Source organism: Raphanus sativus, chromosome 6 (genome assembly GCF_000801105.2).
Source record: "Raphanus sativus cultivar WK10039 chromosome 6, ASM80110v3, whole genome shotgun sequence".
In the NCBI taxonomy this organism is placed as follows: Eukaryota; Viridiplantae; Streptophyta; class Magnoliopsida; order Brassicales; family Brassicaceae; genus Raphanus; species Raphanus sativus.
Window position 1 is genome coordinate 9,351,064 of NC_079516.1, and position 18,362 is coordinate 9,369,425.

At 37.3% G+C, this 18,362-nt stretch overlaps 3 protein-coding genes across 3 annotated transcripts; all 3 read right to left on the minus strand.

Annotated features, from left to right (window-relative positions):
• Window positions 1-522: 522 nt before the first annotated feature.
• On the minus strand, window positions 523-11,719 carry LOC108806846 (beta-glucosidase 46). The gene is made up of 13 exons (XM_018579046.2): window positions 11,339-11,719; window positions 10,283-10,367; window positions 10,128-10,197; window positions 9,585-9,643; window positions 9,258-9,333; window positions 8,723-8,797; window positions 8,296-8,383; window positions 7,969-8,221; window positions 7,776-7,891; window positions 7,402-7,660; window positions 7,191-7,293; window positions 7,006-7,114; window positions 523-835 (listed from the first exon to the last, which is right to left on the minus strand). The coding sequence occupies exons 1-13, from the start codon at window positions 11,599-11,601 to the stop codon at window positions 637-639; spliced, it is 1,755 nt and encodes a 584-aa protein (XP_018434548.1). The 5' UTR covers window positions 11,602-11,719; the 3' UTR covers window positions 523-636.
• Window positions 11,720-13,616: 1,897 nt separating this feature from the next.
• LOC130495500 (uncharacterized) lies at window positions 13,617-14,195 on the minus strand. The gene has a single exon (XM_056986905.1). The coding sequence runs from the start codon at window positions 14,193-14,195 to the stop codon at window positions 13,617-13,619; it is 579 nt and encodes a 192-aa protein (XP_056842885.1).
• A 374-nt stretch (window positions 14,196-14,569) lies between these two features.
• On the minus strand, window positions 14,570-15,244 carry LOC108807766 (glutathione S-transferase T3-like). Its single transcript, XM_018580012.2, has one exon. It carries the CDS (start codon window positions 15,242-15,244, stop codon window positions 14,570-14,572), a length of 675 nt encoding a protein of 224 aa, XP_018435514.1.
• Between the last annotated feature and the right edge of the window lie 3,118 nt (window positions 15,245-18,362).

Genomic DNA, 18,362 nt, shown 5'->3' on the forward strand with positions numbered 1-18,362 from the left:
GATGAAGAAACTGAGGAGGAGATATAGGATGAGCATGAACAATAGCGAGTATAAAAAGCAGGGAGAGGGCAAGAGATAGAGGACATTGGGATACACACAATCGACATATCTCCCCCAAAACACCTAAGACCTTGTTGATCTTTTCTTTAGTTTTGATCTTGTTCTCCCTATAAAAAGTATAGTACTACTATATTCATCAATATATATATAATCAATTTTGTCAACTCGAACCAGTTTACATCATTGTTGTTGTAAGAAAACTATGTCCTAGTTCTTCCTTCCCTAATTGTAACATACAAACACTCATTATTAAAATTAATTATAATGCGGTGCATTTGAGGTTGAATTAGTAGTAGATCAGAAGATCATCATAACTTGGTGAATATAAAAAACAGCTTTAATGAATGGAAAACGACTGGCTGATCTTTTACGGAACTCAAAAACCAGATGTTCAATTATTTGATCATTTCAATATTCGAAACAAATCAAATAAATTAAAACTTCAATTTTTGAAATATGGGGGAGCTGAAATTTCTTATTATAGCATATTTTCCATATAATATTATGTTTAATGTACAATCCAAAACATTAATAATCAAAAGATTTTCAATTAAATCTTTCCTAATTTTGACATCTTTATTTTTTATCTGCAAGATTTCCTTTACTACCATGGTGTTCAATGAACTTCTTGTACCAATAAGCTGATTTCTTTGGCGTTCTTTTGAGAGCTGTGTAGTCCACGTGGAATAGTCCAAATCGAAGTTTGTATCCATACAACCACTCAAAATTATCTAATAGCGACCATGCGAGATAACCTTTCACATTTGCTCCATCGCTACAAAAGAGTTGGAATTAGGCTTAGAAAGAATTAGTAATTGGGTAATATTTTGCATTTGAATATCTATGTAATTAGTTTCCCTTGAGATAGTATGTTGAGATAATTCCTTAAACCAATTGACCGGTTTATATCTCGCTTGACTAATTTAACCTAGCACACTTCTTGTTGTTGTTTGAGGTTGTTAAAGACACAAGAGATTTTTTGACCCAGTTCCCTTTCGGTACATCTGGGGAGAGGACGGCACTCTCAACGATTCACTAGTATCAAGTGTTTACAAGAGCTTTCTTTACACAACAACCTTTGTGTCTCTCTATTCACCTAGAGACAACACAACAATGAGCTAAAGACTTAAGCTCACTGAACCTGTGTGTATAAGAGATGAAAAATCCACTCTCCTTGGAGAAGAAACAGCCTGAGACTCTTGACCGAATCTCCCTTGCCTTCTCCTTGTAGATACTCCTTCAATCTCTTCTCTTTGCTCTTGCTTCTTGCCTCTCTCCTTTGCTAATCTCTCCTTTAGACAAATGAGTGTTAGAGTGGCAAGAAATTAGGTTTAGGGACTATATAGGTGTCTCCCTAAACCTAATCACTAATGGGCTTTCGACCATAATAAGGCCCAGCTAATCATGACCAAATTGCTCACAATCAGCTTCTCAAGTCTTGTGCCCAATTCTCAAGTCTTGTGCTTTATTCTCAAGTCTTGTGCTTTATTCTCAAGTCTTGTGTAGATCATAATTCAACAATCTCCACCTTGAGCTTTTGGTCACTTGTACTTGTGAAATCTGTAACTGAAATACCATCTCTATGTCGATTTACCTCAACGTAAGATGAACCTGAGACTTCCGTCATAGTCTCAAACTAGTGAATCATTCCTGCAACCCTTCCAGCTCCACCACCAGAAATAAGCAGTCCTGTCACCTTTACCGGCAACCCACAGCACTAACAGATCAATCCTTGAACTCAACATGTACCGCCATCAGTAATAATGGAACACGCCGCCTAACACACTGCTAGGAAGACTTTCGACACAACCTCTTGTTCAACTTATTGAAAACTGTCCTTGACTTCCTTTTCAGAATTGACCATCTGAACCCTTTGTCGATTTCCCAGATTTGACCATCTGAACTTCTTGCTTCTGCGAGGTGATAACCGACAAACCATCTCGCGCTTCCGCTGTCTCAACTCAGTTGGTGACATTGAGTGTCACCAGACACCTCTCAAAGCTGTTGCCTGGTAAACTCTTTGTCAACATATCCGCAGGATTTAGAGAAGTATGAATCTTCTGCACCTTAGCTGAACCATCCTCCACCTTGTCCCTGATGAAATGCACTTTATTCTCAAAGTGCTTGGTCCTGTCATGATGAACTGGATTCTTTGCCAAACAGATTGCACTCTGCGAGTCACAATTCAACTTGAAACTCTCTGACTTAAACCCCAATTCACTGCAGAAAATCTTCAACCAAATTCCCTCTCTAGCTGCCTCTGTGAGTGCCATGTACTCTGCCTCAGTAGTTGAAAGAGCCACAACATGCTGAAGAGTAGACCTCCAACTCACAGTATTACCACCAACCTTGAAGACATAACCCGATATTGACCTTCTCCTGTCAAGATCTGCAGAGTAATCTGAATCACAAAACCCTTCAATCTCAAACTTGTCTGACTTCTTGAAGTTTAGACACACATCTGAAGCTCCCTTAAGATATCTCAAAATCCACTTAACCGCAGACCAATGACATCTTCCTGGATTTGCCATGAATCTACTGACCAAATCGACCGCATACGCTAAATCTGGACGAGTACCAATCATGCCATACATCAGACTTCCCACTGCACTTGCATATGGAACTGAACTCATCAACCGTGTCTCCTCAACCAACTCCTCAGGAGTCAAACTCTTAAGCTTGAACTGTGCATTAGATGGAGTTACAACAGCCCTGCAATCCTCCATGTTAAAAGTTCTCAACACCTGCTTAAGATACCTTTCCTGTGATAGCTTCAGAGTACCCTTCTTTCTATCCCTGATGATATCAATCCCGAGGATTCTAGATGCTGGCCCTAGATCCTTCATCTCAAACTTTTTCTTCAAACTTGCTTTCAGCGCTTTGATCTTCTCCATATCCTTTGCTGCTATAAGCATGTCATCAACATATAGTAAGAGATATACCATATCATCAATACTTGATCCCTTAGTGTAAACACATGGATCCTTCCTGCACCTCCGGAACTTTTGAGACTTCATAAAATCATCAAACTTTTTGTTCCACTGCCTAGGTGACTGCTTTAAACCATAGAGAGATTTCTTCAGAAGACAAACCTTGTCTTCATCTCCTTTCTCTATGAAACCTTCCGGCTGCTCCATGTAGATGACTTCATCAAGTGTACCGTGTAAGAAAGCAGTCTTGACATCCAGTTGCTCCAACTCCAGATCGAAGTTCACCACAATTGATAACATGATTCGAATAGAAGCATGCTTGACTACCGGAGCAAATATCTCATTGTAATCCACTCCCTCAACTTGTGTATACCCTTTAGCAACAAGTCTCGACTTATACCTGCGATCTTCCACTCCTGGAATACCTTCTTTAATCTTGTGAATCCATTTACACCCGATTATCCTCTGGTTTTCTGGCCTTGGGACGAGATCATAAGTATCATTCTCATCTAGAGATTGCTTCTCCTCTCCCATAGACTTGTACCACTTATCCCAGTCTCTACTTTTCCTAGCTTCTGCTAGTGACTTTGGTTCATCTATCTCCAAGCTTTCTGCTGTTGCCAAAGCATAAGCTACAAAATCAGATCCCTCAAACCTCGATGGTGGTCTGATGACTCTCCTTTCTCTGTCTCTTGCCAACAGATAATCATCAAAAGACTCCACGTGGCTCTGATTTTCCTCCTCTTCTTCCTCAGATTCCTCTTCCTCTTCTGATTCAGTTTCTGATTGTGAACTTCCCGAAGTATCTCCACCTTGACCAGTAGAATCCCCACTTCCTGAAGCCTCTCCACCTTGACCGGTAGACTCTTGAACTGAACCAGTTGTAGTCGGTCCTTGGATCAGATCAGTGCTAAAAGTGACTTTCTTCTTCTTCTTAGATTTAGTCGCTTCCTTCTGATCTCGATCTTTATACAGCTTCTCCTCATCAAAGACTACATTCCTGCTGATAGTACTCCTTTCCTCATCTTGTAACCACACCCTGTAACCTTTAGTACCCTGTGGATAACCCATGAAGAATCCTTTAACAGCTCTTGGACTTAGCTTGTCCTCTGTTCTGTGTACATAAGCAACACAACCAAACCGCCTGAGATGACTGTAATCAACCTTTGATCCTGACCACACTTCCTCTGGAATCTGAAACCTCAAAGATGCACTAGGAGACCTGTTTATCAGATAAACCGCAGTCGACGCTGCCTCAGCCCAGAACTTCTTCTCTAATCCGGTTTCTGCCAACATACACCTGATCTTATCCGCTATTGTCCTGTTCATCCTCTCAGCCACTCCATTTTGCTGTGGAGTATAAACGCAAGTCCTGTGCCGTTTAATCCCTGAGTCTTGACAAAGCTTATCCATCAGATTGTTGCAGAACTCCAATCCATTATCTGTCCTTAGACACTTGATCTTCTTCTTTGTTTGATTTTCCACAAGTGCCTTCCACTCTGAAAAATTCTCAAACACCTCATCTTTACTCCTTAAGAATCTGATCCAGACCTTCCTTGAGTAATCATCGATGAATGTAAGAAAGTATCTACATCCCGACAGAGTTGGTTCATTTGAAACTGAACCCCATAGATCACTGTGAATGTATTCAAGAATACCTTTAGTAGTGTGTTTCCCCTCTGGAAAGCTTTGCTTGTGGGACTTTCCAAGTACACACTCCTCACAGAAATCTAATGTGTGGACCTCCTTTGAGTCTAGATAACCTCCTTTGACCAGAAGATTCATGTTCTTCAGACTCATGTGTCCTAACCTTGAGTGCCATCTGTTCGTCAAGTTCACTTCAGCTCTGACTACAGACGCTTCTCCCTTTACCACTGATCCTTGCAGATAATACAATCCATCTTGATATTTCCCAGAAATCACCTTTTGACCATTCTTGTAGAAAGTAACTATGAAGTCTTCCCCTTCATACTTGCAACCGCTCTTTTCTAACTGGCCATAAGAGATGAGATTCCTGCTCATGGTTGGCATATATCTCACCTCAGTCAAGATAACTGTAGTTCCTTCTGAGTTTATGATCTTCAGCTTGCCAATACCTTTGACTTCACTTGAAGTATTGTTTCCCATCAATACCTTTCCACCTTCAAACTCCTTGAAATCAAATAAGGCATCTCTATCTGGTGTAATGTGGAATGTACAACCAGAATCCATGACCCACTCACTCTTGGGGTCCTTTTCACTTGCTGTCAAGATCATAGGAAACTCCTTTTCCTGAGCAACATTTGCAGAATCAGTTGCTCTCCCATTCTTCCTTTCAGGACAATCTTTCTTGAAGTGTCCTTCCTTCCCACATACCCAACACTCTCTAGCTTTCTGTTGATTCCTTGGCCTAGATTTAGACCTTGAATCCCTGCTCTTGGATCTTCCACTCGACTGACCAGAACTCTTCCTCTCAGGTCTACCCCTGGACACAACCAAACCTTCTGCATTTGACTTAGCCTTTCCAATGAGCCCCTTTTCCTTTAGCTCAACTTCCTTGGCATATGCAGAACTGGTTACTTCATTCAGAGTCAGTGTTTCCTTTCCATTACCGTATTTAAGTGTATGAACCAGTGAGTCGAACTGCCTTGGGAGACTAGACAAGACCTGGATAGCTTGGTCTTCATCACTCACATTAATGTTCAGACTTGCCAAATCGTCTACCAGTTTCAGAAACACATCAAGATTCTCCTCTATGCTTTTGTGCTCTTCCATCTTAAAGCTGGCAAACCTCTGCTTCAAATAAATTCGGTTAGGTAAGGACTTGGTTTGATAATCCCTTTCCAGAGCCTTCCACACTCCTAGAGCTGTTGTCTCCTTCATAACCTTCCGTAAGATCATGTTGCTAAGAGAAGAGCATATCAGATTCTTTGCTCTCTTATCCTTCTCCTTTTTCAGCGGATCAACCGGAGAACTCATAGCTTCTGTGACCTCACCTTCCTTTTCTTTCCCTTTAACAGAACCGCTGGACCCTTCTTCTTCAAGAACAAAATCCAGACCCTGAAGCTCAAGCTGCATTAGCATTTTAAACTTCCATAACCCAAAGTCTCCTTGACCGTCAAACTTCTCCACCTCAAATTTACCTTGAGCTGGCTCCATGACTCAAGACTTTAACCTCTGCTAAAGCTGAACACCCAAACCAGAAACCCCTTAACTTCTTCAAACAACTCCAACCGCTGAACAGAACCAGAAACCCCTGAACCTGTGCAGCCAAACACCAACAGCAGATCAGAAACTGAAACCGTAACCTCTCCTTGCTGAACCTGATGCTCTGATACCACTTGTTGAGATAATTCCTTAAACCAATTGACCGGTTTATATCTCGCTTGACTAATTTAACCTAGCACACTTCTTGTTGTTGTTTGAGGTTGTTAAAGACACAAGAGATTTTTTGACCCAGTTCCCTTTCGGTACATCTGGGGAGAGGACGGCACTCTCAACGATTCACTAGTATCAAGTGTTTACAAGAGCTTTCTTTACACAACAACCTTTGTGTCTCTCTATTCACCTAGAGACAACACAACAATGAGCTAAAGACTTAAGCTCACTGAACCTGTGTGTATAAGAGATGAAAAATCCACTCTCCTTGGAGAAGAAACAGCCTGAGACTCTTGACCGGATCTCCCTTGCCTTCTCCTTGTAGATACTCCTTCAATCTCTTCTCTTTGCTCTTGCTTCTTGCCTCTCTCCTTTGCTAATCTCTCCTTTAGACAAATGAGTGTTAGAGTGGCAAGAAATTAGGTTTAGGGACTATATAGGTGTCTCCCTAAACCTAATCACTAATGGGCTTTCGACCATAATAAGGCCCAGCTAATCATGACCAAATTGCTCACAATCAGCTTCTCAAGTCTTGTGCCCAATTCTCAAGTCTTGTGCTTTATTCTCAAGTCTTGTGCTTTATTCTCAAGTCTTGTGTAGATCATAATTCAACATAGTACGAGTTGTTTTAAGTACTGATTAATTGTAGTTATGGTACCTCATTGCTGCTCTCAAAGCACCCAAATATCCACTCATGTAGCGTACCCTTTTTGTATCATTTAGAAGTTCTTTTACAGTTGTCTCAGGTTTTTGTAACTCTCCGAGACCTGCAAAACATGACAGTAATTGTTCAAAATACATTCCAAAGATATGGATATAACTGAGAGTCTTAAGGCGTCGTACCATTTTCGGTGATGAAAATTGGTATGTTGGGGTATCTTTCTGTTAGATAGTTCAACATCTTTCGGAATCCTTCAGGATCGATGTTCAACCAACTTACGTCGGTCTATCAAACGCGAAAAATGAAGCATTTCAAAATAGTGTTATAAAACAATATATAACCAGGGAGTCCATAATGATAATTCTTTGGAAGTATAAATACAAATTTACTCACAACTTCTCCGATTGGAATATTGCCTTTCTGGATTAATTTCAGTGCGAATCCTTCACTTCTAGAAGCTCCATCTCCAGAATTACAAGCAGAGATTAAACAATCTTGGATGAAGTAACTTGTATAGTGATTAATGCCCAAAAAATCTGATTTATATCTTTTAAGGTTTTTAATTTCGTTTTTGGAAAATTGCGGCAAAGCTGATCCAAGTAGATTCACCATTTCTTCAGGATATTTCCCATATACAACGGGATCTAGAATCCTGTTATTTTAGTGCACAATACATAAATAAACATGAGTATATGAATAGTATATATCTTTTTATGAAATATTTTAATATGATATTTTGTCATCCACTCAGTAATCACACCACATACCAGTTAGAATAAAATGACTGAGCTCTCTCTGCAGCATTCTTATCTGCAATGGAATCGCTTATTGGTTCAAACCATGATGTTTGTACCACAATACCGATGCTTCCTTTTTGTTCTTTCTACAAACACATCATTTTTATATCGATAATATACACACAAATACATAAAAATAAATATATTATAATGCAAATATTACCTTATATTTGGTTTGGTATATTTGTACTGCCTTTGCGTGTGCCAGGATTGTGTTATGTGCAGCTATAAAAGGCTCAGTTTCTGAATTCCCCTGACTACAGTTTCCGAACGGCATAGAGCACCGGTTTGGTGGAAACACACCCTTTAGATAGCTTAAGATTATTTGTTGATTTGGTTCGTTTATCGTTATCCAGTGTTTAACTCGATCTCCAAAATGTTTGAAACATGTATCAGCTAAGTACCCGAATTCTCTCCTAGTGAAAGATAATTCACGAATTAGTTTTAGGTTGTTATATAGTTTAATCCATTAGGGACTTTAATCACTCACTGCATCTCAGGGCTTAACCAGCTTTTAAACTGGTTCTCAAGTTCTTGAGGATAGTCGAAATGGTTCAACGTCACAAATGGCGTAATCCCTACAAAATTTACATGAAAAATCAATTCTCTAGAATTATATAGTCACTCTGTTTCAATATATATGATATTCAGGTTAAAACATACAAAGGTTCAAAAATACTGTTCTTCAAAAATATTACAAAAATTATTCAATCAATTATAATTTTTTATAAAATATAATTATTCAATTTTTAATAAAGTTGAAACAGTTTTAAAATTAATGTTAACACAAAACGTCAAAATATTTTTGATTAAAAAACCTACAAAATTTCAAAAAAACCTTATGTTTTGAATAAAAAAAATATATTTTATTTATCAATAATTATAAATATACACTATAAAAATAGGGTCATTACTACCATTTCTAATGAGAGCGTCGATCAACATGTTGTAATGTTTTATGCCCAAATGGTTTAGGCCTCCAAGTCTCCCTTCTGTATTTTCAAATGCAAAGGTTTGTTTCTTGTTAATTAAGATAAAATACCAAACAAAAAGATAAATTAAACATTTCTATCTTTTTTTTTTACACATGTGACCCGTGATTCAGTTGACCAGCTCAATGCCTTGCTAAAATAGGCCAAATGAATAATTCGTTCTATTTTTGCCAAAAAGAGCAATTCATCTTATTTTCCCATTATCACCCACATTATATCATGGATTGTATCTTCTCACAGTTTATAATATAATTAGAAGTCAGAAACAACATTTCTAACAATTTTTTTCTTTATAAATTGAGGAATTTCAACCAAAATCATTTTCCTCAAATGATATTTCTAACCACATAAAATTGGCGTTAGCGACATCTCGTATATGAATGATTGTTCGATGGTAAACAAATAATTTTAACTATTAAAAACCATGATTTAGAAAGTGTTTACAAAAAAGAAGACTTACTAGGTAAGACTCTAGACCAAGATATTGAAAGTCTGTAACTGTTGACGCCAAGATATTTCATTGATTGGATATCCTCCTGTAAGCATAAGAAGTGAATAACTTAAACTACATTCAATCACTTTTTCTCAATGTATATTTTTTGTTCTCCAGTTTTTCGCAATATATAGATAAATATTCTGTTCCCAATTATTATAAGAAAGTTTTTTATTATCAGGTTTGAGTCTCAAGTAAATATGGGGAGGGAATTTAACAACGGTTTTGTTGCTGGCCCAAAAATATTTGAGTTTCGGCCCAAAATTTTTAACTTAACAGAAAAACTTAATTAACCATGTATCGATTATATTGATCAACAGCTATGTCTCCATTGCCCCCATCCATTATTCTCCCTGCATTTTACCATAAAATATTGTCAATGGAAGAAGCACGGGTTAGTGTGCGCACAAAAAGGTGCAGAAAAAGGGAATAGACACCGAATTTAAAAAACGATAACTTGCCGACAGAAATTAGAATAATTGTAACTATAAGTAGATTTAAGTATGCTATGCATCCATACATAAACGTATATAGAAGTTACAAAATAACATATAAACAACACACATGAGAAATCGAACAAGTTTTGAACCCACGCCACTATTTCATTTTAAAAAAAATGTTCGTGTAGCCTAATCTAAACCAAAATATATTTCACAAATAAACTAAATATAAAATCAAAGGACTAGGTAGTTTTTTTTTGTTCCGAAAAAGGTAGTTTAGTTTTTTTCTTTGAAAAGGACTAGGTTCTTTTTTTTCTCTTTCTAAAATGTTAATTTAGTTTCTACTTTTATTCAGACTGAACAAATGCAAAACGAATCCAAATAAACACATGCATACCAGGGTTTTCATGGCTAAAGACATCCCAATTGTTCAAACCTTTTCCATCGGTTAAGTACGCACCTTCATACTGAATACATCCAGAGAAAAACATCACGAAAGGATATAAGCAAGAAAAAAAAATTGGAATCATGAAAAGAAGAAAAGGGAAGTACCTGATAAGCAGAAGATGATGTGCCAAAGAGGAAATCAGAAGGAAATGGAGATGAATCATCTGAAGAATTTTGATGAAGACATGAACTGTAAGGAGGAAACAAGAAGCTTTGTAATAAAAATAGAGTTACGAAGTTGGCAGAACTTTTCATTTTCCTCTCTTGTTTTTTGTTTATCTTCTGCGATTTGCTGTAGTGTACGCTTATCTATATTGTCTATACTTATATGGAAATTATAGAATATTGTCGCTGCATGATTGGGATTTGGTGCACTCTTATCTAAAATATTCAAAAAGTCTCCAATTTCGACCTACTGAATATATTCGAAACTATTACTTATCATAAGCTATACATCAATTTGTTTACAAATATATAATACTAAATAGTATATATCCTCTCGTTTTCCTTTTACTTTTTTTTTGTCAACATCCTGTCATACTTCTACATATTATAACTAAAAGGTATGTGTATATATGCATCATCATAAAGTTCCCAAGAAAATCATCAAGTTTTAAAATATGAACGCCTACAACAACTCCGTATAACTCCGTTAATCTTCTTTTACAAAAAAAAATCTCCGTTAATCTTTTACTCGTTTTCTTAATATATAATTTATTTCGATATGTTTAGTTTCGATATGGGATTAGTTTAAAAAGAAAATGTCAAAAGATTGATGACGTCACAATTGAGAACAAGAATGATTAAAAATGTCTCACCAAACTTAAAACATGTTTTTATTATAACGTTATAAGTAAATAATTAATTAATTAACGTAGCAATAGTTTTATAACAATAGTATATTCATTAGTTTTTGTTAAATGCAATTTAACAAATATGGAAGGGAAGGAAGGGACCATACTTATGTTAATTGATTCAGACCACTATTTTCATTTGACCAGCCCAATTCTACGGAATTGGATAATTAAAAGTCCGTATTAAGTTAACGACTAATTCATATCAACACAAGTCGTATACTTCTTCTGAATTTCTTTAAGCATGCTAAGATTAGAGAGATCTAAATATAATTCAAAGATAAATAAAAGTAAAAATACAACTTACGATTTTGAACACGAAGTGGTGGTGCAGCGGAGAACTTTGACCGGTTTGGTAAATGGGTTGGTGTTGCGGCGGCTGAGGATAGGATTAGTGACCTGGCTGCTTCTAGCTTCATAGCTATCGTCGTAACTTTCGTATCTGAACTTACTTCTTTTGATGTTTCCAGTGTCTGAACAAACGTTGTTGAACAACGTTGCGTATACTGCAAGAAAGATGATAAAAACGAGAGAAACAGTGATGATACTCAAAAATTTGGTTAAAGGCATCTTCTTCTTCTTGTTCAACTCTCTCTCGCTACTTTTTCTTCAATCCACTATTTCTGTTTACTTTTCCAGGAATTTATAAAATGTAGAGGTTAATTAAGAGATGTCAGCGATGGAGTCCATACGATAATTTAAAATAAAATCATTTTTGAAAAATTTTAAATTATGAAGTTGATAAATACGAATGAATTTTTCATGACTATGACATTCATGCTATGGACGACGAAGATCTGCTTCTTTCACTTGATTTCGTTTTGAGTTATTCCACGTTTAACCAATTATGTGGCATGCTCTATTGCAAAAGGGCAATTTCTGGCCCTTGAACATTCTGTTCACGTTACTTAAATCGTCAAATTGAGTTTTATAAACACAAAGGTTATCATTGTATGTCAAAGAAGTTAACTTCTACATCTACTTACCTTTTTTTTTGGCACGAAACTTCTACTTACCTAGAAACGATCTTTTCGTGGACATACTAAAGGAAATCATCAACCACGCAACCATTTTTATATGTAATTGTTGAGCCCGACCCCACTTGTAAATATATTATTTATGTAATCATTTGTTCGTGTGTCTTTATCTTTAGACTGTTTAACGACTTATTGTGTATTAAAAATAACTTATGGTGTTATCTAGTTGTAAAGTACTAACTCTTAGTAGTTAGCAATATCTCACCATCGCTTAATTATCTTAAGATACGCATGTTTAGTCTAAAATACACTCTTTATATACTTACTGTGTCCATGAATTTTAAATTTCCGAGAACATAAGATTTGAGAGCATCATTATCCCTATAACCCCATTTGGGTTTCTTAATGACTTTTTTAATAATAAAAGTTGGTTAAGAAGCCCATAGATTTTGTGCTCCATTGGGAGTTTATTAGCTAAGGGCTCTTCAAAAAAAAAATTAAACATTGTTATATATTCATGAACTCCCCCACAATATCACACAACGAGTATTTCAATATCCTTGAATTTCAAACTAATACAACCTCTCAAACTAGTCCATAAGGGCATCAATATCCATAAGACTAATTTGGAGGCCCTTAGAGTATTTTAGTATTATAGTTAGGTTAAGGGTCATATTAAAAATTAAGATTATTGCAGGGACTTGCAAATGTCCCTTAAGTTATTTTTTTAAAGTAATTAAAAAAAAGAGTAGAGATTGAAAAAACATGAAACATTAATTTTTAATGGAGATACAAATTACAAAGTTGAAATACAAATTACAAAAAGGAAAAACAAATCACAAAGTTGAAATACAAATTACAAAAAGAAAAAACAAATTAGAAAAATGAAAAACAAATTACAAAATGGTAAAACAAATTACAAACATTTTATTGAAATCATGGAAGATGTCCAAATTTTTGCCAAATATGTTCGATCAAATCTTCTTTTAAATTTAGATGAATATTTGGATTCCGAACTTCTTTGCGAAGAGCAATTCTGCTGCCGTGTTTTGTGGTTTTTTTTATCACAAAAGTTTGATCGCCATCTTCAAATTCCTCGAGAATGTTTGAATCTCGTTCATCTTCGACAATCATATTATGGAGAATGATACAAGCTCTCATAATATTTCCTATCTTACTTTTATCCCATAATTTAGATGGATTTTTAACAATGGCGAACCTAGATTGGAGGACTCCAAAGGCACGCTCAACATCTTTTCGAACGGATTCTTGGGTTGTAGCAAATTTTGAATGTTTTGGAGTCTGTGGTAGTCGGATTGATTGAATAAAAGTCACCCACTTTGGATAAATACCATCTGTCAGATAGTAAGCCAAATTGTACTCTCTTCCGTTGACATAGAAATTAACTTCGGGAGCTTCTCCGTTAATTATATCATCAAAAACAGGTGATCGATCAAGAATATTGAGATCGTTCATAGTACCTGGAGCTCCAAAAAAAGAGTGCCATATCCAAAGGTCATACGAAGCAACCGCCTCCAACACAATTGTTGGTTTTTCGGATCCTCGAGAATAAATCCCTTTCCAAGCGGTGGGGCAGTTCTTCCACTCTCAATGCATACAGTCAATGCTTCCAATCATCCCGGGAAATCCACGTTCTTCACCTTTTAGCAGTAGTCTTTGTAGATCCTCCGGTGTGGGACGTCTTAGGTATTGATCGCCAAATAAGTCGATTATTCCGGCAGTGAAATTGTGCAAACAGTGTTGAGCTGTTGTTTCAGCAAGTCGTACATACTCGTCAACTGCATCAGAGGCACTACCATAGGCCAATTGACGAATTGCTGCGGTACATTTTTGGAGCGGAGTTAGACTCGACCGTCCGAGGGCATCTTCAGTTAGACGAAAATATTCAACTTCTGTAGAGAGACGATGCACAATTCTCAAGAACAAGCGCTTGTTCATTCGGAACCGTCGGCGGAATAAATTGTGCGGATATGTTGGAGTGTCCTTGAAATAATCATTCCACAGTTTTTTGTGTCCTTCTTCCCGGTTTCTCTCAATATAAATACGTTTTTTTCTCTCTTTTGGTTCCGGAATGAATTCGAGCTCTTCATAAAGATCATCAAAAACAGAATCAAATGCATCCTCCTCATCATTGTTGTGATAATGATAGTGAGAAGATGATGCCATGAAGCAATTCTGGATTTTTTTTTAAAAAAAGGCTGGATAATGTTAAGAGAAGAGGGATATGTTGGATGTTTGAAATGAGAGAACAAGGATGTTACTTATTATATAGATAAGGAAATGCATCTTCTATAAATCTCCCGTGATACTATAGTCTTTCTTTACTACAACTTGTGATTATTGGTAGAACTAAAAAAACATGTGTCTTTGGTGGGATGTCACTTATTGGTAGGAAGAAACTACACTTGTGATTTGTTGGTAGAAAGTAAAAAAACATGTGAATTTGGTGAGATCATGTGACTTATTGGTACAAACTGAATATAGAAATAAATGCAAGAGTACAAATTACAAATTCAAGAGTACAAATACAAGAGTACAGATTACAAAGTCAAGAATACAACGAAACCTTCAGTGGTAGAAGATTGGGTACTTGTCTCAGTGTTCTTCCTCTTCGAAACTGGTTTAGGTGTGTTAAGACTCATCCACTTCTGTTCATACTTGAGCATACACCACGCGTGTTCAAGGGTGAACTTGTGTCCATGATCAGAGTAGAAAATGTCATGCGCCTTCTTCAGAACGTCAGTGTCACTCTCACCACTCCTCTGTTGTCTCTCTGCTGCCGCGTATGCGCCACAGAACTTGTTTATCTCATCATTGATTCTGTGCCACCTCTTCTTGCAATGAACCCACTCTCTCACACCATCCTCTCTTCCGTGTGGACTTGATGCATAATAAGCAGCAACTCGGTTCCAAAAGGAACCCGCCTTATGGTCATTTGAAACTATAGGATCCTTAGAAGTGTTAAGCCAGCCACTTATCAGCACCTCGTCATCTATTGGGTTCCATTTGCGTCTCACAGCACGGGCCACTGGTGTCTCTGGAGGTGCGTCTTGAGTTTGTTGAGAACTGAAAGCCGGGATAGGTTCGGAATCTCCAAAGTTAACACTAGAATGAAAACTTTCATAAGGAAAGTTTTCATTGAAAGCACTAACATCTTGACTGTGAAGCAGTCCTACGTAACTAGAGGATTCAGCAGGATGATAATTTGGATCCATATCAGAAAGAAAAGAGATGAGAGATGTGGGAAAGTGGGTGTGTGTGTGTGTGTCTATTTAACCGAAGTGAGTTGGTGTTTAATATGCGGAAGTGAAGAGATATCAACCCACATAAATGACTAACCATTACCAAGAAGTGTCTAATCTGAAGTAATTACACAACTTAAAGCTATCAACCACCACTTAAAGCTATCAACCACCACTTAAAGCTATCCACTACAATGTAACTACAAGGAGTAACCATGACTTAAAGCTATCAACCAACAATACACCAGGACTTAAAGCTATCAACCAACAATACAATGATTCAATATATACAAAACAATGATTCAATATGATTCAATATGAAACGCAAGATATATACCACTTAGCAATGATTCAATTCGTTTTGGATTACTAAACTCAGATATCTAAACATATTTCATGTACCAAAACAGCAATGAGGTCAACTCGGTTACCTTTATCTCTACGATTGACGATACGGTCCTCGAAGGAGCTCTGGATAGGAACCGAACCGGCGCAGCTACGGAGATCGTTGACCTTTGGAACCGAACCGAACCGCCGCAGATGCCGTCTTCGATTGAACTCTGGAACCGAAACGAACCGCCACCGCCAACGACTTGAACAGATGAAAGAGATCGCAATCGATGAGTTGAAGAGACCCTTAGAGCATGCACCGCCGGAGATACTGGTTCAACATGCCGTCATCGATTGAGCTCTGGAACCGAAACGAACCGCCGCCGCCGACCACTTGAAGAGATCGAGATCGACGCAGACAGAGAGGATGGAAGAGATCGGAGAAGACGCAGATGGAGAGGATGAAACGGAGAAGATGGAAGAGAACGGAGATGATGAGATCGGAGATCGGAGATGATGAGAAGACGAGATCGGGGATAGAAGAGATCGTTTGGTCTCGATGAAATCGTCAAAGACAAAACAATGAAATCGTCAAAGACGAAACGAAGCATGCGAGGTTTGGTCTCGATATCATCGACCAGTAAAATGAAGACACGTCGCCTTAACGGACGCAACATTTCGGCCCTTATTTAAGGCCCGTTTGCTTCGGTCCTTATTGTTTTTGATTTAATTTTGACCCAAAAATTATATGGGACGGGCTTAGGGACGCTCCAAGGGCCCGGGATATTGATGCTCTAAGATAGGAAAACAGAGATAGGAAAAAGGGAGGAGATGAAAAGGTGGACGTAGTAACGAGCAACCCAGTCTTGTTATTGTAAACAACAATATACATGAGAGACAATGGAGGTTTGAGATTTCAAAACGCATCACAACTTAGGGTTTGTTCAACATCAACGGCTGCTGTATATCAAACCACAATAGCAGCCACAGATCTAATTCAAGAGACCGAAGTCGAACATGTATATGTTGTTACCTGAAAGATTTTGATTTCAGATTTAAATTTGTAGAGATTAGAATCTTGGAGCATTTCAATCTGCGCGCATACAGCCAAAAAGACAACAAAAGTTTTAATTGTTAGAATCATACATCTGACTAACCAGGGAAAAAAAACGTTTCTTCATATCCATAGTTATGTTCTCACAAAATCTAGATGTTGGTTTGTTTAGTGTCCTTTACTTGATCATAGAGTGACCATAGAATTTTCATTAACTAACACTAACAGAGATGTGACATTGGACGAAGCCTGAATTAAAACAGAAAGGCAGAGACTTACCCAACTTGGCTGAGAGACAATTTTATTCAACTTGGCGAGTAAGTGAAAGCCGTATCGTTACCGTATCTTGGTCAAGATCAGCTAACAACACTGCCTCTGCAAGTGGCTGTAGAGAGGAAAAAAAAGATTAATCAGCAAAGGACACAAAACAGAGACGCATGATAAGAAGAAACGAAGAGAGACAGAAGCACTATAGAGTACATGATGCCAAAACAAATGTATTAAGACCAAACAAAACAGTAAAGAAGCGTTATGTGAAGACTACACAACACTCCATAGGGGATTCAGACATATTTATATACCTAAGCCATCCTAACAAGAGAATCATAAACAGCAGTATCTTCATGGGGATGAAATTTACCAAGAACCTGTAGTAACCACAAACATTACTCAGAACCAAGCTCAGGCATCTGAAGAGGCAGAGGAAGAACATTTAGAAGAAGAAAATCACTTAACCGCTCCGACAACTCTTGCAGACTTCTTGTATGGTTTCGTGGAAGTCTAGAAGACTTCATGTGACATATACATCCAAGTGAAGACCGACAGAGTCGTCGATCGTCAGAGACGGAGAAGCCGAGAGAAGATGTGGTGGATTTCGATCCGTGGTGGGTTTCGATTGTTCCTCTGTGGCGGAGAAGACGAGAACCAAGACGGAGGATCGGTGGTGGAGGAGCGGTTGTGGGTTTCGATCGAGTCAACTTTTCCAGTACCCCTATTTCTCTACACACAATCTCCTATGGGCTCCCTTAGTCTTCTATACCCCTTTTTCATAATTCTATTTTTAATCAAAACACTAAATCCCTAATCAAATCTTCCTCCTTCTTCAAAACTAAACCCTAACCCCCCATGGATTAGTGAACCCATGGGCAAGTATTTAATTTTTATATTTTTCAAATTTGAAAAAAAATATTTTAAAAACATTTTTAAGTCTACTTTAATGATTTTCGTGAAAATATGAAAAACAGTTTTTTTTATTTTTAAAATATTTTTATCAAATTCTATAAATCAAATAAAAAATATTCACGTTTCCGATTTAATTTTATGATTTTTCGTTAGATATATAAAATTAAAAGAAGAAAACTGTCTAATAGAGATTGAAGAATGAGATATAAGGGCACAAGAAGAATTGCCTCGTTTCGATCGGCAGTCGGTGAGATCCCCTCTAGTTGTGGGTCTCTCCCATGGAAAAGACCAGACGACGAAAACTAGGTGACAAAAAGAAAAGAAAGAAATAAAGGAAAATAGAAAAAAAATATACTTTCTCTAGTTTGCTGACACGTGGATGGAAGAACCCCCTAATTATCGGTCATCAAACTCCCCCATTAAGGGTTTGATTGTAATGCAAAGATAGATGCAGTATAAATGCTGGATGAAATGATATGCAGATTGTTATGTATTTTGTCTCCATTCAACATAAAAAATGCAGAA

Coding starts and splice junctions, on each gene's coding strand:
- LOC108806846 (XM_018579046.2), bottom strand. CDS start 11,601: ATGCCTTTAACCAAATTTTTGAGTATCATCACTGTTTCTCTCGTTTTT. Junction 8,384..8,722: donor CGACGCTCTCATTAGAAATG/GTAGTAATGACC, acceptor TAAATTTTGTAG/GGATTACGCCATTTGTGACG. Junction 7,294..7,401: donor ATATTCCAATCGGAGAAGTT/GTGAGTAAATTT, acceptor CGCGTTTGATAG/ACCGACGTAAGTTGGTTGAA.
- LOC130495500 (XM_056986905.1), bottom strand. CDS start 14,195: ATGGCATCATCTTCTCACTATCATTATCACAACAATGATGAGGAGGAT.
- LOC108807766 (XM_018580012.2), bottom strand. CDS start 15,244: ATGGATCCAAATTATCATCCTGCTGAATCCTCTAGTTACGTAGGACTG.